This window comes from Neomonachus schauinslandi, chromosome 1, assembly GCF_002201575.2.
Source record: "Neomonachus schauinslandi chromosome 1, ASM220157v2, whole genome shotgun sequence".
In the NCBI taxonomy this organism is placed as follows: domain Eukaryota; kingdom Metazoa; phylum Chordata; class Mammalia; order Carnivora; family Phocidae; genus Neomonachus; species Neomonachus schauinslandi.
Genome location: NC_058403.1, coordinates 210,437,368 through 210,458,400, shown reverse-complemented (window position 1 = coordinate 210,458,400; position 21,033 = coordinate 210,437,368). Strand labels below are relative to the sequence as shown.

At 50.0% G+C, this 21,033-nt stretch overlaps 1 protein-coding gene across 1 annotated transcript in view; it reads left to right on the top strand.

Moving 5' to 3' along the window:
• The window catches only part of CATSPERD (cation channel sperm associated auxiliary subunit delta), a 46,255-nt gene that overhangs the window by 8,780 nt on the left and 16,442 nt on the right, over positions 1–21,033 (top strand). Inside the window, exons 7-16 of the mRNA XM_044913123.1 lie at positions 2,823–2,890; positions 4,024–4,137; positions 7,284–7,367; positions 9,754–9,904; positions 10,746–10,841; positions 13,875–13,957; positions 15,535–15,711; positions 18,440–18,553; positions 19,251–19,340; positions 20,140–20,198. Coding sequence (XP_044769058.1) covers positions 2,823–2,890; positions 4,024–4,137; positions 7,284–7,367; positions 9,754–9,904; positions 10,746–10,841; positions 13,875–13,957; positions 15,535–15,711; positions 18,440–18,553; positions 19,251–19,340; positions 20,140–20,198 — 1,036 coding nt within the window. The remainder of the gene's footprint in view (positions 1–2,822; positions 2,891–4,023; positions 4,138–7,283; positions 7,368–9,753; positions 9,905–10,745; positions 10,842–13,874; positions 13,958–15,534; positions 15,712–18,439; positions 18,554–19,250; positions 19,341–20,139; positions 20,199–21,033) is intronic.

Sequence of the window (21,033 nt, the reverse complement as noted above, 5' to 3'; positions counted from 1 at the left end):
AGGTGGGATCAGGCCCTGTGTTGGGTTCCCTGCTCAGCATGGAGTCTACTTCTCCCTCTGCTCCTCCCCACCCTCCTGCTCTCTCTCTCTCCTAAATAAAATCTTAAAAAAAATTTTTTTAAACTAAAGAAAAGAACAGAAGAGAAAAGGAAAAAGAAAAGGGGTCAGTTCCAGGTTTTTCAACCCTAGCACTGCTGACATTTAGGGCCAGGTCATTCTCTGTGCGGGGGGCCACCCTGGGCACTGTGGGGATTTGGGGCAGCATCCCTGGCCCCTCCCACCTCCTGCCAGGAGCGCCCCTCCCCTCTCCCCATCCTGACACCACAAATGTCCCCAGACATCATCCACTGGATGTTCACTGGGAGTCAAAATCTCAGTCAAGAGCCACAAGGGTTGGTAGATCACCATCTTGCAATTTGTTATTCTTTTACTTCACTTATATTAGTTTTGGCGAAAGACTGTGGACCCCATGAGAGGGAACCTTGCCCAGCCATTGTGGTGTCTGCCAGGTGCTTGCTGAGCCCTGGCTGGAGAGGGGCTGGCAGCCCCCTGGGAGGGACAGGGAAGCACAGCAGGAGAGCCACACCTTGGTTTGGCCTCTGTCTGACTTCTCGTTACAGTGTTGGGATTTGACCCCCGACAACAAGGTGACCTGGCGATACAGAATGAATGATGCTTGGTGGTGTGGGGGGTGCGGGTAAAGAATGTACCTAACCCAGGTGGAGCCAAGTCCCAGGGCTTCTGTCAGGGACTGTAGTAACAAGCCCCAGAAACCTGCTCTGACCAGCCTGGGGGCCATGTCATGCTGTCACATCCAAACCAAACACCCAGCTGCCTCCGTCCATTCCTTGCAGAACTTACTGCCCGCAGCCAAATTGCCACATAGCCCTCCCTGCTTTTGCTCCCTCCCTCTCGCTCCCTCCAAAATTCACCCATGAGCTGGCTCTTGCTTTGCTGCCCGGTCCTCTATCCCCCTCCTGACTTTCCGCATCACTTCTTTTCTCTCTCACATTTCATGCCTCTTTCTCCTTCTTGGGGTAGGGGGAGGGGAGCATAAAAGTCACATAAAACTGACCATTTTAACCATTTTAAAGTGTACAATTCAGTGGCATTTGGTACATTCCCAATGTTGTGCAACCATCACCACTATCTAGTTCCGGAACATTCCGTCACCTCAAGAAGAAAGACTGTCCCCATCAGCAGTCACTCCCCACCCCCTCCCCAGCCCCTGACAACCACACACCCACTTCCTGTCTCTCTGGACATGCCTGTTCTGGACGTTTCACACACGTGGAATCACACACTTTGTGGCTTTTTTGTGTCTGGCTTCTCTCCCTGAGCGTTGTGTTTTTGAGCTTCCTCCCCATTTTAGCGTGTGTCAGCGGCTCGCTCCTTTTTAAGGCTGAATGATATTCCACTGTATGGATGAACCACTTTTGTCCATTCATTAGCTGCTGGACACTTGGCTCGTTTCATCCTTTTAGCCATTGTGCAGTAGTGCTTGTGTGCACATTCCTGCATGAGTTTGTATGTGGACGTAGGTTTTCAGTTCTCTTGGGGTAACCTAACCTAGGAGTAGAATTGCTGGGTCATCTGGAAACTCCATGTTTTAACGTACTGAGGAACCATAAGGGCTCCTCGTAGCATAATTCAGTCTGGTCTCTATTCTTTCTCTTCTCTCCATCACTTTCTTTAATAGCATCCAAAGGGCTGACTCCCCACCGCCTGCCCCAGCCCTGGCTCCCACCATCTACCTTCTTTCTCTATGGACGGGACTCCTCTGGAGACCTCCTGGGAGCGGGGTCCTGCAGGATGTGTCCTTCAGGGTCTGGCTTCTCTCGCTGAGCACAATGTCTTCAAGGTCCATCCTTGTTGCAGGAGGTGTCAGAATGCCCTTCCTTTTTAAGGCCAAATAATATTCCACTGTGTGTCTACGTGACATTTTTGCCCATCCATTCATCATTTGTCAGTGGACACCTGGATTGCTTCCATGTTTTAGTTAATGTGAATAATCCTGCCTTGAGCCTCTGCTTCCGGTTCTTTTGGGTAGAAACCCAGAAGTGGGATTGCCAGAGCTCTATTTTCAATTTCTGGAGGAACTGTCATCCTGTTTGCCACACCACACGCACCCATTTACATCCCCACCAACAGTGCATGAGGCTCCCAGTTGCTCCCCATCCTTGCCAACACTGGATGTCTGATTCTTTGATAATAGCCATCCTAATACGTGTGAGTGCCACCTCACTGTGGTTTTGCTTTGCATTTCCCTGATGATCGGTGATGCTGAGAGCACCTTTTCCTGTCTTTGTTGGCCACGTGTATATTTTCTTTGGAGCTGAAGCTTCTGCTATTGTAATAGAATCAAAGAAGGCCTCCCTAAGAGAAAGGAGCCCTTTCTGCAATTTTGGCAGGGTCCTAAGAGTTCCTGCGAAACCAGTGGTTCTCAGTTGTGACAGGTGTGCCCCTTTTGGCAATGTCTGGAGATCGTTTTAGGTGTTAAGACTGGGGGAGGGTGCTGCTGGCATCGAGTCAGCAGAGACAAGGGTGCTGCAAAACCGAGTGCAACACACACAACACCGCCCTACAACCGAGAACCATCTGGCCCCAAAATGTCAGTAGTGTCAAGGTTGAGAAACCCTGCTCTATCCCTTCCCCTGAAATTTAGGGAGCTCATGTTTTTGTTTTTTTTTTTTAAAGTAGGCTCCACACCCAACGTGGGGCTTGAACTCACAACCCCAAGATCAAGAGTCGCAGGCTCCACCGACTGAGCCGGCCAGGCGCCCTGGAAGCTCATGTTTTTTAAAATGATCTTGTCCTTTTAGGTATAGAACACCCTGTTTCACATGTTTCTGGTGACAACTGTTGTTATAGCAGACATCCCTTTTGCGTGGTGAGTATATGGTGTGGAGCCTGTCATTTTTTACTCTGTTTTGAACATAGATCATTATGAATGAAAATATGGACAGAGGAATCCATGAGGGCTTGGGCATCAGGTTCCATGAGGGACCTGGGCAGGATCCCTTCCCGAGGGTTCAGAAGAGGACCTGAGATACGGGATCACCTGGCCGACATGCTAGGAATATATCCACCTACCTTCCTTTTTTAAACTTGTTATTTTGAAATAATTATAGACCCTGCAGGAAGTCCCACGCCCCCCTTACCAGTGGTCCCACCAGTGGTTCCACCTTACGTAACTGTAATAAAAAACTAAAGCCGGGAAGCTGACATGGAAATAACGTGTGTGTCTAATTCTGTGCCGTTTATCACATATGTGAAGTCACAGGAGGACTTCTGCCTTCTAAATACTGGACTGTTCCATCACCCCAAAGCTCTCCCTCCATACATCCCTGCCCTGCTGTCCCTAACCCCTGGCAGACACTAATCTGTTCTCCATCTCTAGAATCTCATCATTTCAAGAATGTTCTATACATGGGATCCTACAACATGAAAATCTGGGGATTAGCTTTTCTCTGCAAAACGCTCTGGAGACACCTCCCACTGGTTGTGGGTATCTAATACATTCCCCTTTGTCATCAAGTAATACTGGTTGTTTCCACTTTTTGGTTATTATGAGTAAAGCTGCTATGAACATTCATTTGTGTCTGCACATAAGTTTTCATCTCTGGGATAAATGCCCAGGAGTGTGATCACGGGCACATCTATCTCCTTTTTTTCAATTGAGATATAATTGAGATGCAGCAGTGTATAAATTTAAGGTGTACAATGTGTTGATTTGATACATTTATATGTTATAAATAGATGATCACCATAGCATTAACTAATACCTCCATCACATGATTATCATTTCCTTTTTGTAGTGAGAACAATTAAGATCTAGTCTCTTAGCAACTTTTAAATTTATAATACAGTCTTGTTGTCTGTAATCACCATGCTGTGTACTAGATCTCTAGAACTTATTTATCTACCCATTGCAAGCTTGTACCCTTAGAGAACATTTCCCCAACCCCTCTAACCTTCTATCTCCTTTTAAAGAGACTGTTTTATGTGTTTGTGTTCTTCCAGGATATAAGTAATTCAGTTTTTGCTTATTTGCATGGAGATCAGATATCTCAGACCAATGTCTATTTCTCAAACACCCGGGGATACAGATTTCAGAAGTTTGCCTATGAAAGACAGGTATGTTCAATTTGGTAAAAAAGTGAACAAGAAAAATAACAAATATATATTTACGTCCTGCATGGTAGGAGTAATTAGCAATCGCTGGGTGAACAGGGCTTTTCTCTTTTTAAGAGTCTGATGGGCTGGGAGAGTAGGGAAAATTCCAGGTCAAAGGAGCTGGCTGGGAAGATTAGGAAGTTAAGAAAGGTTTCAAAAGGTGTTAGGTCATTGGATGGTTTCAGGAGTACTTATGTAAATAAACCTGGTGCCACAGTAAAGTCTGCACTTAACCCCAGGCCCGCCCAAAGATCGGTACCATCAGGTACCATCCTCATCCCAATTATACAGAGGAAAGAACTCTCGTGGGTCAGTTCCCACCCTCCCCAAATTATATTCATCCAGAACCACAGAACGTAACCTTACTTGGAAATCGGGTCTTTGCAGATTTAATGATTTAAGTTAAGATGAGATCATGCTGAATCGGGTGGGCCCTCAATCCCATGCCTGTTGTCCTTCTAAGAAGAGAGGACATGGAGAGATGCACACAGAGAAAGAGGCCATGTGAAGATGCAGGCCACATTGCAGGGATGCATCTGCAAGCCAGGAGATGCCGAGGATTCCTGGCAACCACCAGACACTGGAAGAGAGGGATGGCGAGGTTTCTTCCTCAGAGGAACCAGCACTGCCACCACCTTGATTTCAGACCTCTGGCTTCCTTCTTCCACCAATGTGACGGTACCTTTCTGTCGTTTTGCGCCATCAAGCACAGGGCAGCGCCAGGACACGGATATATGGGTGAAGGCACAGAGCGGTGCAGGGCCTTCTCCACACAGCCTGGCAGAGCTGGGATCCGAACAGCTGAAGTGGGACAGGATGCTTGGGTAGCTAAGGGCACGAGGAGGTTTCGTTCTGACCCAGAGAGTGGCTCCTCCCCCAGGCACTCGGGAAGTATGTGCAAAGCAAGGCAAGGAGTCCACTCTGCTCTCAAGCTCTGACCGGGTCCCGAATGGGCTTTCTCTGCCCTGCCCAGGAGGCCCAGCGGAGCCCAGAACTTAACTGACCACATATTTCCATCCAAAATTAGGCCTAGAAGGACTTAACGTGTGTGCTCAGTTGAAAATGATCATCGCTAAAAAACCTGAGAGGTAGGTAGATAGACAGAGGGACAGACAGATAATAGGAATCAGCTCACATGCTTAAGGGGACAGAGAAGCCCCACCATCTACCATCTGTGAGCTGGAGAACCAGGAAGTCTGACGTTTGAGGGCAGAAGATGGACAGGACATCCCAGCTCAAGAAGAGAGAACAGATTCCCTTTTCCTCCTCCTCTTTGTTCTACGCGGGCCCCCAACGGGTTGGGTGATGCCTGCCCACACCGGTGAGAGTGATCTTTATTGGGTTGACTAAATTAAATGTGAATCTCTTCCAGGATCACCCTCACAGACACACCCAGAAATGATGTTTTACCTGCTACCTGGGCATTCCTTAGCTCAGTCCGGCTGCCACATAAAATGAACCAACGCAAGTCCACCCCTTGTCAACTTGGCACCCCTACACATCTCCTTCAACCATCCTTAGTCTCCAAATAAAGACACTGACAAGGTCATCATTCCAACACAATACAACCATCCTAAGCACAACTGAAAATGCACTCCTCCCTCCTATATGAAGTTTAGTCTTCTTTTTGATGTCTCCTCACTCAAACATCAATTATTAATACAACAGTCTTTCTGCTCTGTGGGTGTGCGTGTGTATGTGTGTGTGTGGTTATTGTTTTCGAGGCCAGAAGGCTGATGTACCTGAGCAGTTGTGAGTCATCTCCTTGGAGTTCTGCCAGCAGGGGAGGAGTTGGGGTGTCTGGTGGGGAGATAAAGGGCTGGAAAGTCCAGCAACCTCTGCCATTTGGGATGGATTGACTGTGAGTCTTGGTCACCTTGGGCCACCATAACAGACATCACAGACTGGGTGACTTAAACAGCAGACATTTATTTCTCACAGTTCTGGAGGCTGGAAAATCCAAGATCAAGATGCTGGCTGATTCAGCTCCTGGTGAGGGCTCTCTTCCTGGCTCACAGAGGGCCACCTTCTTACTGTGTCCTCGCATGAAAAAGAGAGAACGCTTGGTGTCTCTCTCTTTTTTTTTTAAAGATTTTATTCATTTGAGAGAGAGCAGGGGGAGGGGCAAAGGGAGAGGGAGAAGCAGACTCCCCACTGAGCAGGACCCTGAGATCATGACCTGAACCGAAGGCAGACGCTTAACCAACGGAGCCACCCAGGCGCCCCTCCCAATATGAATTCTTGACCAGGCGCTCTGGTGTCTCTTCTTATAAAGACATTAACCCCATCATCGGGGCCCCACTCTCATGACCTCATCTAAACCTCCTTAGCTCCAAAAGGCCCCACCTCCAAGGACCATCCATCCCATCAGGGGTGCTAGTTTGAATGTGTGCCCCCCCCCAAATTTCTATATTACCATTCTAATGCCTGATGTGATTGTATTAGGAGGTGAGGCCTTTGGGAGTGTTTAGATCATAAGGGTGGAGTGAATGGGATCAGAGCGCTTCTAAAAGAGGAGGCCACAGAGAGCTTGCTAGCCTCCTCCCATGTGAGAACACAGAAGACTGTAACCTGGAAGTGGGCCCTCACTTGACCGTGCTGGCACCTTGATCTCAGATTTCCAGCCTCCACAACTGTGAGCAGTAAATCTCTGTTGCTTAGAAGCTACTTGTCTGTGGCATATTCTGTGATACCAGCCAACATGGACTAAGATGGGGTTAGGACTTTAACATATCAATTTTGGGGGAGACACAATTCAGTCCATGGTGCTGTTTATAATAGAAAACTCCCAGGGCGCCTGGGTGGCTCAGTCGTTAAGCGTCTGCCTCCGGCTCAGGTCATGATCCCGGGGTCCTGGGATCGAGCCCCGCATTGGGCTCCCTGCTCCGTGGGAAGCCTGCTTCTCCCTCTCCTGTTCCCCCTGCTTGTGTTCCCCCTCTGGCTGTCTCTCTCCTCATTCAAGGTTCTGTCCTACATGCTACATTTCCACAGAGGGGAAATAGATCGTAACAAAAAGACTTCCCTTCATTTTAGCTTACGAGGTAATCTGGAGTTAAAATCAAATGCGTTAATGATTTATTCATATGTGATATTTGTTTGTTTTATAGGCAGAACTAGTCGGATCTTTGGGTGGGATCTTCTACTTTCCCTCCTTGTCACAGGTTGGGCTGCTTCTCATTGATCAAGGGAAGGTGAGTAACTTTGGACTGAGAAGAAAGACTTAAATGACCTTTGCCCCAAGCCAGGTTTTTGTTAAGACACACACTTGGATTTTCATATCTGAAATCCATCTAGCTTTTCATTCACCTGTTCATCCATGTATCCATCTACTTAACTATCCATCTGTCCACCCATCCATCCATCCAACCATCCATCCATCCATCCATCCATCCATCTGTCCATCCACCCACCCACCTACCCACCTGTCCAACCTACTTATCCATCTGTCCATCCATCCATCCATCCATCCACCTACTTATCCATCCATTCACCCACCCACCTGTGCACCTACCCAGCCATTCACCCATCTATTCACCTACCTATTCATCCATGCACCCATCTACCCACTCACACACCACCACCCTCCTCCCCCTTTCACTTGTTCATTCAGTCATGCACTTGGCAATATTTAAGTAGTGTCTAGGAGGTGCTTAGCACTGTGCTGAACACTAGGGATAAAATACAAAGTGTGTGTACGTATCGCTGACAATGCACAAGATTGTTTTAAATGCTTCATGTTGAACTCTTTGTTAATGATTATTTTCATGGGTATTCAGAAAATCAGTACATGATATCTGTGACCTCACAGATATCATCTAGAATAAGACTAAGTTAAGAAGAGGAGCCAGGGGCGCCTGGGTGGCTCAGATGGTTAAGCGTCTGCCTTCGGCTCAGGTCATGATCCCAGGGTCCTGGGATCGAGTCCCACATCGGGCTCCCTGCTGCTTGGGAGCCTGCTTCTCTCTCTCTCTCTCTGTCTCTCATGAATAAATAAATAAAATCTTTAAAAAAAAAAAAAAAAAGGAGCCAGTCCGGGGCGCCTGGGTGGCTCAGTTGTTAAGCGTCTGCCTTCGGCTCAGGTCATGATCCCAGGGTCCTGGGATGGAGCCCCGCATCGGGCTCTCTGCTCCGCGGGAAGCCTGCTTCTCCCTCTGCCACTCCCCCTGCTTGTGTTCCCTCTCTCGCTGTGTCTCTCTCTGTCAAATAAATAAAATCTTTAAAAAAAAAAAAAAAAAGAGGAGTCAGTCCATGTAAACTGCATTTGAAAAAAAATATTAAGGCAGAAAAAGAGTCAGTCCATGTAAACCGCATTTGAAAAAAAATATTAAGGCAGAAAAGGATTAAGTACAGTATTGCACCCTGGGTAGGTGGGATGTGCAGCTCTGGAGTTCAGGGGAGCCCTGCTGTCAGGAAGCTTCGGGTGGTTGGGCTGACCTCCATGGCTGAAGCCCCCACCCTCTGGCTATGTGCTGGGTCCCGTCCCTGCCCAGAGTGCCCTCATTAGCATAGTCCCCGCCCAGAGTGCCCTCATTAGCATAGTCCCCGCCCAGAGTGCCCTCATGACCGCAGAGTCCAGGGTTACCACCTATGCACAGTTTCTCAGGCTGCCCACCCGCAATCCCACAGGCTTTGGTTGGCGGGTGTCCACACTTGGGGTGGGGGGCAGATGCACTGTGGGCTCTGGGGCTCGCTCCCTGCATGTTTGCATTCTTAGCCTATGTCCGTTGAGCTGCCTCAGTCACGGCGTCTTACGGAGGAGGAAACCTGCAGGGCATGTTTCTCTGTTCAGTACTCAGTACTCAGTGCTTTTCTGCTCCTGGCCCCTGAGTGCCTGAAACTGCTGGAGGCTTTGGCCTGGGGCTCGCTCCGCAGGGAGCCGAGCCCCAGGCCTGACCCAGCTGCTGTGCTGTTGCCGGGAGGGACAGCCTGGGCTCACGGCTTTCCCTGGCCTCACCTGGGAGCGGTTCAAGGCTGCCCTCCTTCAGGGTTGGCGCGTTGCCTTAGTTGGCTACTCTGCTACCCGCAGCTCGGGCCCCCAGGACAGGGGACCAGACGCAGCCAGTGTATTACACAGTGGGCCTGGGCTGGGGGCCGCGATGTGCACTCACAGGCTCAGCACGTTGTGCAGATGGGCCTGCACTGCCCCCCCGCCCCAACCCCCGCCCCCGCCCCCCGCCTGGTGTCCTGGAGGTGGCAGCTGCAGGGGTCCAGCGCCATCCATCCTTCCCCGAGCGCTGTGTCTGTGGCAGCCCAGGAGAGGGCAGGGCTCCTCAGCCTCCCACTGTGCACACTGGGGGAGGAGAGCTTTTTGTCCAGGGTTGGTCCAGGGCCATCCTGGGCACTGTGGACTGTGGAGCAGCGGCCCCAGGCCAAGCCGGGAGCACCCCTAGTCCTGACAGCTCCTCGTATCCCCCCGGACATCGCCCAGTGTCCCTTGGGGGCAGGGCCGCCCCAAGCTGAGAGCCACTGGCCCAGATAATAAGATTTGAAGGAAGTCTCCGCCGCAAAGCACGCCGACCCCTGCTTCCGCCGAGCCTGTGATGCCTTCCCCCAGATTCCGTGGTCTTTTCCTCTCAGGCTAGGTTCGGCTACTCGGAACACCCGCTGAACAGCAGTTTGGGGCTACCCTTCGACTACAACGGGACCCTGGACATCCTCATCACCCCGGGCCAGAAAGGCATTCTAATCTTCTGGTTTGAGAAGAGCCTGTTGGTTTCCAGAAACTCAGGTGAGCCAGGCCCAGGCTCTGGATGTCCCCCTCTGGGTGGGGAAAGCACAGCTGGTTTTTGTCTCCCCTGCCTCCAGCAGGGGAGAGGCCTCCAGCCCATTCTCACTCTCGGTGCTCACTGTGTCCATCTCTCCCCCCGCCCCCCACCCTGCCCCAGTTTCCTGCCCCAGGAGTCCTGAGGGGGCCACGTGGGCAGGTTCTGAAAGTCGCCCACCAGTCACCTAGGGCAGAGCCCAAGTCTCCCTCCAAGAACCACAAGCCTTGTTTTGGCGCCAAGGTCAGCGACTCCAGGACATGGCTCGGGGCTGCCCACTTGGACTTGCCCTGGCCAGAGAGAACTGGGAAAACAGCGCAGCACCTCCCGCTGGCCTAGCTGAGAAGCAGAAGGCAGCCCCCCCAGGGGAAAGGGGTACTGTCAGGGAAGACCACCCACTACGCCCACTACTCAGGCCGCGATCCCCTCCCCTCCCCTCCCCCCAGTGCAAGAGAAGGGCTTAGGGCTGGCCCGTCCATCTGGAGAGCTCATGGGAGAACGGAAGCTCTTGTTCCTTGCCCGTGTTACGCATACAGTCAAAGGCATTCCAGCAGTGAGACAGCCTTTCTTGTGAACTCCGCAGCCGATGCGCCACATTCCCGTCCCACCGGGCACACAGGCTTGGTTTTCTCAACCCTAAGCGCCTTCTGCACAATGCTCTACAGTTGGTGCGCCTCGGTGCTGTGTTTTCCCCCACTTTGTATCATTTGAGTCCCTCACCAAGGGTTGGGGCGGGCGGCGGGGACCGCTCGGTGTTTCAGCAGTGGGGGGTCCCTTTTCTCATGACTGTGCCCTGTCGTCTCACAGGTCAGCTCGTCTACCCTGTCCATGTGCAAGAAGGACCCAACACCTTGTATTCTTCCATCTCTGAAGCCAACATCACCATCCACAGCGTTGCTGCCAGTGCGTGCCCCACCCATGGGTAGCTTTCTAGAAGTGCCTTCTACGGGGCTTACTAACCACTGACCCACTAGATTCAGTCTAGCCAAAACCAAACGAAACCAAACGAAACCCGAACCAAAATGTGATTATCACACATTCGGGAACAATTCCCGGCATAAACTTGTACCCTTCACCAGGAGGTAGAATATGGATTGGGTGTTGGCTTCCTAGGCCGTTACAGCAAATGCCCACAAACTGGGGGGCTTAGAACAGCAGATGGTTCTGAATCAAGGTGTTGGCAGGGCCGTGCTCCCTGCAGAGGCTTCAGGGAAGGATCTGCCCCAGGCCTGCCTCCCTGGCTTGTAGGTGGCTGTCTTCCCCCTGCGTCTCCACACTGCGCTCCCTCTGTGTGCGGCTGTGTCCAAACCCCCCCCCCCGCCTTCTTTACAAGGACACCCATCATACTGGATTAGAACCCACCCCGATGACCTCATTTTAACTTAATCACCTCTGTAAAGACCTGATCTCCAAATGCAGTCACCTTCTGAGGTCCTGGGGATTAGGACTGCAACATAACGTTTTTGGAGGGGACACATTTCAACCCATAACAGATGGCATCTCAGGATTTCTTTGCTACTCAATTATTGTCCTGCTGCTGTCCTGAAAGATGAGCTTCGCCTGACTAATATTTCTCCTCACAGGAGGCAAAGAGTGGGACACACTGGGGAGTCACGTGGGTGCTAAGTCAGTATCTCCCCTGTTTGCTGATCATTGCATTACATTCTACCATCTGTGTCCCTGTAGCTGTTTAAAGTTAACTTTAAATAGTTACAGAAATTCATGATATAAAATGCTCTTATAACTAAACCAGTGGTGCATGGTCCTTTAAAGGATTTTTTTTTTTTTTTTTTTTAATATTCCAAGTACAGTTGAAGTCCCTTGGGGCACCTGGGTGGCTTAGTTGCTTAAGCGTCTGACTCTTGATTTCGGCTCAGGTCATGATCTCAGGGTCGTGAGATCGAGCCCCGCATCAGGCTCCGTGCTGAGCATGGTGCCTGCTTGAGAGGCTCTTTCTCCCTCTCCCTCTGTCTCTCCCTGCCCCCCACCCCTGTTCACTCTCTGTCTCTTAAAAAAAAATTGTAATAAAAATGAAAAAAATAAAGTCCCTTGTACCGGCTCCCTAAACCTAGGCCCCTCTTTGGCTTCCTGGAGGTAACCATGGTTAGGAATTTGGGGTGAAACACAGTCAGTTGCAAGATGCACACCGCAGATCAATTATGGATCTGCTGAGAATGTCTAGCATCACCCAGACGGGTTGTTTGCTTGTACATAAGGGGCGTCCTGTCACTGTGTGAGTCGCTCTGCCACCTGCCTCCTCCATTACACCTCATTTTCTACTCCATTGTGGTGAGAACACGTAACAGGAGATCTGCCTTCTTAACAAATCGTGAGGTGCCCAGTGCAGTATTAACTACAGGCATGATGCACAGCTGAGCTCTAGAACGGACTCGTCCTGCATCCTTCAAACTCTAGACCTGTTGAACAGCAACCCCCCATTTCCTCAACCTGGGGACACTCGGCGATGTCTGGGGATGACATCAGAGGAGATGGTCGTCTTGTCTGGGGGCGTGCTACTGGATCCACTGGGTGGAGGCCCAAGATGCTGCTCAGCATCCTACAAGGCACAGGACACACACACCCTCCCCCCACTACAAAGAAGGATCTGGCTCCAAAACTCAGTAAAGCCAAGATTGAGAAACTAGGTTAATTCGCTCCTTGCTCTGCAAACACCCCTCCGCATTTCTACATCAGATGCTTTCCCCAAGTTTCAGCTTAAGCCTCACTTTTTCTGAAAGCTTCCTTGATTTTCTTTTTTTATTTTTGTTATTATTTTTTTTTTAGAATTTTTTTTTAATTTATTTATTTGAGACAGAGAGATACAGAGAGAGAGAGAGAGTAGGAGCAGTGGGGAGAGGCAGAGGGAGAGGGAGAAGCAGACTCCCCGCTGAGCAGGGTGCCTGATGCAGGGCTCGATCCCAGGACCTGGAGATCATGACCTGAGCCGAAGGTAGACGCTTAACGACTGAGCCACCCAGGCGCCCCGATTTTCTTTTTTTAAAGAATAAAAATATGTAGGAAATAAGTTGACCCTTTCACAAAACCTTTTAGTGGTGTCCTGTGTTCCTTGGAACTTTGTGTCTGGAAAAGACCAGAAACAACCTCAGTGTCCATCCGTGGAGGACAGGTTTAATCAGTTGTAGTTCATCCGGGTATATTCATACACATGAAAGAAAACAGTTAAGCTCTTTTCTTTTCTTTTTTTAATTTTATTTATTTATTTGACAGAGAGAGACACAGCAAGAGAGAGAACACAAGCAGGGGGAGTGGGAGAGGGAGAAGCAGGCTCTTCAGGTGCCCCCAGTTAAGCTCTTTTCTTAAAAAACTTGAGGGGGTTCCAGAATATGATACCGCGAATACAAGACTACCAGAAAAGATGTTTCCTAAAACATTTAACTGGGGTTACCTAAGTCAGGGGTCAGCAAACCATGGCCCAAGGGCCAAATGTGGCCCACCACCTGGTTTTGTAAATAAAGTCTTATTGGAACACAATCATGCCCATTCATTTACAAGTTGCCCCTAGCTGCTTTCACAGAGTTAAACACTTGTAAACATAACACATGATCGGGGCGCCTGGGTCGCTCAGTCGTTAAGCGTCTGCCTCCGGCTCAGGTTGTGATCCCAGGGTCCTGGGATTGAGTCCCACATTGGGCTCCCTGCTCAGCCAGGAGCCTGTTTCTCCCTCTCCCTCTGCCTGCTTGTTCTCTCTCTCTGTGTGAAATAAATAAATAAAATCTTAAAAAAAAAAAAAAAGCACACGATCAGCAGAGCAGAAAATATTTACCATCTGGTTCTTTACAGAAGAAGTTTGCTGACCCCTGGCCTATATGACGGAATCTGGGGTAATTTTTTGTAAACTTTTTATATTTTTTATATTTTCGTCCATTGAAACAACCCTCATTTCAATTTTGTTCTATCTTGTTTGGTTTTTCCTAGATGAATATGAACTGGCAGTTTTGACTCAGGAGAACAATTTGTATTATTGCAGCTTGGGAATCCTATCAAGTTCTCTAATCAAAGTAGGTAAAATCAAAGTAGTATCATTGTCCCGCCGTATTCTCAAACTTTTTTTTTTTAAGAGAGCAAGCGGGTGGTGGGGGGCAGAGGCAGAGAGAGAGGGAGAGAGAATCTTAAGTAGGCTTCATGCTCAATGCGGAGTCCAGCGCGGGACTTGATTCCTTGACCCTGAGATCATGACCTGAGCCAAAATCAAAAGCCAGACAGACACTTAACTGACTGAGCCACCCAGGTGCCCCATTGTTCTCAAACTTCTGATCCTTTTTCTGAAGGCTAGAAATTACTCTATTTATTAAAATAGTCAGACTATTTTAATAACAATAGTAATAATTTTAATATTAATGTTAATTAATATTTAATTAACATTAATATTGAAATAATTAACAGTAATAGTGATTTTACTAGTTATGAAAATCATGACAGCAGCAGCTAAAACCTACTGAGCACTCAGAATATGGCAGGCGCTGGTCTGAGTGTTTTCCAGCTGTTACCTCATTTACCTGAGTGTTTTCCAACTGGAACCATCATCTTAAGAAGTGGAACCTTAGGGGCGCCTGGCTGGCTTAGTCAGAGAGCATGTGACTCTTGATCTCGGGGTCGTGAGTTCGAGCCCCACACTGGGCGTAGAGATTACTAAAAATAAATAAACTTGGGGCGCCTGGGTGGCTCAGTTGGTTGGGCGACTACCTTCGGCTCAGGTCATGATCCTGGAGTCCCTGGATCGAGTCCCGCATTGGGCTCCCCGCTCAGCAGGGAGTCTGCTTCTCCCTCTGACCCTCCTCCCTCTCATGCTCTCTGTCTCTCATTCTCTCTGTCTCAAATAAATAAATAAAATCTTTTAAAAAATAAATAAATAAACTGAAGAAAAAAGAAAGAAAAGAAGTAGAGCCTTATATTGTCCCCATTGGACAGACGGGAAAACTGAGGCACAGAGAGGTAGGAAGTGGTGGTAGGGAGGGGTCACTTCACATTACCTTATACATCATGCCTATCCGATTCTGTTTCATCCTCACAAAGCCCCAGGAAGGAGATCATAGCATCCAACTTTTACAAGGGAGGAAAAACTGAAGTTCAAGTTTCCCTCTTTCCTAAGGCCCCGTAACTCGTTAGCAGCTGAGCCAGTGAAGTCCCCCAAGTGTGCTGATCGCTACCTCAGTGCTTTTGCTGCTCAAGCCACAGGGACCATAGTTCCAGAAGGCTGCCTGGCATTGGAATAGGATAGGACGAGGAATAGGACTCTCTTCGAAGCCTTCACCCTGACATTCTGACGACCAGGGCATTTTCTGGGTGAGGGTCTGTAGCTTTCGTCCTGACTCTCCAGAGCGGTCCAGGACCTGTGCATAAGTCTAGACTTAGTTCCTGCCTATCCTCTCTGATGAAGAAAAGACGGAGTTTCCATTATTAATCACCAAAGAATGAATGAAGCTGAAGAGTAGATTTCTCCACAAAGTGTACCGATGACTTTGTTTGTTCGTTTGTTTGTTTGGTCTACCTTCTTTAAACCTGACGTGTAAGATAAAATTGATGTCCTCAAAAAAGACTTTGAATGACCTGATTTTCGAAATTGCTTTCCTCTCAGTTTGCAGGCCAAAACCTCTGGTCCCAAGAGGCAGCCCTGATGTTCACTGATGTGGGGAGAGTGGAAATACTGACCCCACTCCCTGATTCGGTGTTTCCAGCTTTCGATTTCCAGAAGTGCCCCGTGAACATCCAAGCGGTTCTCATGGATCCCCAACTCCAAGTTGACGTTTGCAAAGTATGTGATCATCACTGTTTGGATCAATGTTCCCGGCACTCTTTCTAAAAAAGACAAATCTCACAGAGCCAGAGTTGGGCATTTGTCACCAGCAGCCACACCCAAGAGCTCCAAGGAGGGCTGCCGGGGAAAATATGGGACGAGCAGTTATACTTGAATTTCACATAAACAACTAAATCTGGCAACCAGCCACCCCTGATCCCCAAAGGCTGGCACCCTCTCCTTATATGGGTTTCATGCCCCTTATTTCAGATAGAAACATACATCACCTTAGTAGACGCTCTTTGTAACAAGGAAGCCAGCCAACCCTTAACGATGGTTTGTAAGAGAATAAAGCAAATGATGTGCTTGCCAGGACTGCTCCCTCCTCAAGCAGTCAGATGAACCATTAGTGTTCTATAGAATCTTACCTGGAGAGCTCTGGAGAGGGAGATTCGATTGGGCTCTAGGCTTCCACCAAGCTGTGGGGCTCAGCCTAGACCCCCCCCCCCCCCCCCCCGCACATGGACTGATCAAAGGCGGGGGGGGGGGTATTATAGAAATATGGAAACCTGGATGCATCAATTTTGATTCGTCGTTCTGCGAGTAACAAAGTCCAGATCGAATGGGGTTAAGCCGCAAAAGCAACTGTTGGCTCGTGCAGCCAAAAGGTCTGAAGGGGAAAGACCTCAGGCGAGGCTTGATTTAGTAACTCAGGTCATGCCAGCAAGGAACCGGCTCCTGGCCATCTCTGAACTCTGCCTGCCGGGGGTGTTCCATGCTTCATCCTGAAGATCCATCTAGATGCCTCTGGGAAGCCCTGGGTTCTCATATGGTATCGAGCCGGCAGCTGCAGGCGGGCAGCCTCACACAGTATCCCAGGCAAGAGACAGGGTCTCTCCTCAGAGTTCTGCAGAAGCCAAGAGAAGTCCCCGCCCCCTCCAGGGTCTCCCGCATCTCATTGGCTCAGAGGAGATGACATGCTCACTCCCGCACCAATCACATGGCTGGGAATGAGCCAATCAGAATCCACTCCTTCGAATAGTAGTGAGGTTAAGTCCAGCAGGCCATCTGCCCAAGGATGTGAAAAGGGCCGGTCTGCTAAAGGAGACTGAGGATACCCTGGGGAAGGGGGATCAGCTGCTGGACAGAAGTAGTACAACAGTTTTCCCAAATCCCACCAAAAACAGCAAAAAAAAAACCCCACCCAAAACAGCAACTACATAGCATAACGAAAATCCATGGATGATGGGGCTCCTGGCCAGCTCAGTCGGAAGAGCGTGTGACTCTTGATCTTGGGGTTGTGAGTTCAAGCCCCACGTTGGGCGTACAGCCTACTTAAAAAAAAAAAAAAAGGCAAAAACAAACAAACAAAAAACATGGATGAAAGCTGGGACAATTAGTTGGATAATATGAGTCCACAAGGATATAAATAAGTGACTGAATAAATAAAGGGAGCAGAAACACATCCCCCGCCTACAGAAGAACTCTGAGTAATGTATGTATATACTCTCCCTCCTAGAGGAGAAGTTTAAGCCCCGCCTGAGGGTGGACTGGTCTTAGTCATGCGCTCATAGGGAACAGTCTGGAAAGGGGGAATAGCCACTTGGTAGTGGAGAAACCTGGCAGGCACCATCAGGCAGCAGAGCAGGATTCACATCAACCGTCCTGTAGCTAGGGCAGGATGTCCCAGTGTCTTGGCCATTTCTCCACCCCAGACCTGGAATCAGCCACTTCTCCAAGAAGCAACTCATTGGCTACCTTCCTAGGATGGCCAGAAGCCAATCCTTGTTTCCTTGAACATGGGGTAAGTAAAAGGCAAGATGCAAGCATTTATCCCATCTTCCCTTCCAACTGTTCTACTGGGTCAGCGAAAATTAGAAGGGGGAAAGTGTCTTAAAATTCTCCCGGCAGGGGCGCCTGGGTGGCTCAGTCGTTAAGCGTCTGCCTTCGGCTCAGGTCATGATCTCAGGGTCCTGGGATCGAGCCCCGCATCGGGCTCCCTGCTCCGCGGGAAGCCTGCTTCTCCCTCTCCCACTCCCCCTGCTTGTGTTCCCTCTCTCACTGCCTCTCTCTGTCAAATAAATAAATAAAATCTTTAAAAAAAAAAAATTCTCCCGGCAAATGTGTGAAAACAAAATGATAGAATGTCGTCTTGTGGCAACCCCAACATCCAAAGAGAGCGACGGCCAGCCTTAGGTGCTGCTGATGGAAGATCAACCACCCGTTGAGTCTTGCCAGTGTGATCCAACCCAAAGCTGACGGATCCAGCCTCTGGTCTGCCAGAAACTCCGCGCACAGAGGAACACGCCCACCTGTGCCAGGAAAATCCAGACTGTGGGAATCTACAGGTCCAGCGGCCTGGGTGCTTCAAAGATGAATAGAAATGAAAAGAAAGGGATGACAAGGAGCCTGGGGATTGAAGGAGACTTACACAGAACAACGTTTGAGAATGGGCAGGACTAAGTCCCATCACCTAGGGATGCACACATAGCAAGAAAGCAATTGTGGTAAAAGTCAGGTGGGTGGGGGAGGGCACTTCTGGAGAGAGGAGGCCCTGCTAGGGGTTGATGGCATGGACCTTGAGGGTCTTCTGGGGGCTGCAGGATCTATCAGGAAGACATGAGTGACAGATTGGAAAGTTCCATCCCTAGGGGAGGCCACGGAGGGCCTCCCACCTGATTGCCCATTCTGCTTTGGGAACAGGAGCTTGGTTTAATTCATGGATTTGTTTGGCGTTCCTACCTAGGCAGAACTTCTGCAAGGAGAATTTGACAACAAAATGTACACCATTGATATGAACAGCAAATTGGAGCTGACCGCCCTGATGATACCGCGGCCAGGCATGTCCCTGGTCCCACTGGTAAGGTCACCTCCTGCATCTGACAGGCGCTCCTGAGACGGGGCGTTCCCCAGCGTCATAGGCTCTGAGAGCCCCCTGGCATCCCTCAGGGGGAGACCTCGCTTATGATGCTTCATAGACATGCCCTGTCCTGCTCCTCAGTGGGCCTCTGCCTGTCTGGCCTCCTTTCCCGGGGCCTGTGCCCCTCATTCTCCGCCCTTCTCCTGGGCTGCCCCATGCTTCCCATAAGCTCCTCTGCCTCTTAGCCCAGCTGGAGCCCGACTCAGGCCTTCCCTCAGGCAGTGGGCGGTGCTCGAGAGACCGTGGGTGTCCCCGGACCTGAAACCCAAGTGTCCAAGCCTGGACTCTCGGCTATAAGTAATGGAGCGGAAAACGGGGGGGCCAGTTAATGCAAGGCCATGGGACGAAGTCCAGCCAGCCAGGACCAGCGCCTGCAAAGGGACGCCAGGCCATGCACTGGGGACGGGTCTGGGTCCTGCAGCTCTGCAGCTCTAGGCTGTCTGCAGCACGGGGCTCGGGGGTAGATGAGGTTGGGCACATTTGGGGATTGGAGGGTCCCCTGCCTTTGCGGAGCAAGCTCGGTTTTCAGTGGGAAGGTGCACTGGGGTCACCTGTGGATGAGACCCCCCAGTGGCACCCCTTTGTGCCTGCTGGCCCAGAACATTTGTGTGTGCTTCTCCTCCCCGGCCCCTGCCAGGCGATGGTGAGCAACCCCCACTCCCTGGGCCTGCAGGCCATCATCTATGAGGACGGCTACACTTATGACGGGAACACCAAACACAGACTGGTGAGCTGCGCCCCTGCCCCAGCCCCAGGTGCATGTGATGAAGGGCACAGCCTTGATGGCACCCAGCCAGCTCTGGCCACCTTAAGGTGCCTCTCAGCCTGACTTTCCTCCCTCCTTTCCTTCCCTGCACACAGCGAGGTAAGGCGCTGGAGAATCTGGAGAGGACATGGCCCTGCCCCTCCCCCCAGGCAAGGCAAGCAGCAGTCACCCAGACTTAATGAGTGAGGTCATTAAGGTGTCACAGGGGATAAGCACGGGGGCCATGGCAGAGAGCCTAACACAGCCCTGGGGAAATATGGGTGGTTGGGTAAACCGAGGCATCAGGACGGAGCGGAACTAGGGGGACCAGGAGGGGCTTGGCCAAATAGGGGTCTGGGGGATCCGTAGGGCCAAGCCAGGCCTCATGGTCACACTATGGGGTTTGCGCTTGACCCCAGAAGCCTGGTGTGGGGTTGGGAGGTTTCCACGGGACAGGGGCAAGGCACCAGTCCGCCACAAGAGTCTTTGGACCAGTCCTTGCCACCTTCTAAAGAAGAGGGGAAACAAAGTCACCCCTCACTACAGGTCCCCCAGACAAAGGCAGCAAGGAAATACATGAGCTTGGGCTGGTCATTTCCATGAGCTTCTAGAAGCCTCTCGCTGGTGGTACAATTAGAATCAGGAGAGGGCTAGATGCTCTCCAGGCTCCTCCTCCCAGGGCCCCGTCCTACCTCCATCTCTCCTGAGCCCCGACTGTGCGACTGTGCGTGGCCCCAGGCTGTCCCACCATCGCAGTGCCCCTTTGCTCTTGACTCCACAGAACATTTCCCTGAGGCAGCAGCACCATTGGGGAAGAGCCGACCCCAATTTCACCTCCAGGTATGTGGTCGCGTAAACTGGAGTGAGGGAGGGGGCGGCCCAGGCTATCTATGGGGTTCCCTTAACAGGGTCTGGGAACATGGTGCCGAGATCCAGACTCCCTCCCTCCAAGGACGGTAAGGCCAGAATGATTGAAAACACTTTCTAAGTGGTGGGTCCCAGAAGGACACATCCTACAGGATTCCACAGCCAGGAGGTCCCCAGGGTATATATTTCAACAATAAGCTTTAATTCTAGATCTAGAATTTTGTACCACTGTATAGTATAATTGAAATTTGCTAAGAAAGTAGAACTTAAATATTCTCACCACCTCCCCACCCTAAACAAAGGTAAATATGTGAGGTGATGGATGTGTTAATTAACTCCATGAGGGGTGGGATCCTTTCACAATATGTATATACACCAAATAATTACATTATATACCTTAATGATCTTACCATTTATTTATCAGTTACACCTCAGTAAAGCTGAAAAATGCAAATGAAAAGTAAAAAAAAAAAGTACATTATATGTTATTAATATAGAATACATGTTCCTCTCTCACACTTATGGTGAATTTATTTAAAAATCACTCAATTTTTGTATATCCTTGGCCATTAGAAACATCAATCAGATCTCCCAGGAGAGATTTTCAGACCACATGCTTGGACTTTAATCCAACAAAACTAGAATTGAACAGCCAGAAAAGCAAAACCAGTAACAAAAAGCCCCATTTCTGGGGCGCCTGGTGTTTCAGTGGGTTAAGCGTCTGCCTTCGGCTCAGGTCATGATCATGGGGTCCTGGGATTGAGCCCCACTTTGGGCTCCCTGCTCAGCGGGGAGCCTGCTTCTCTCT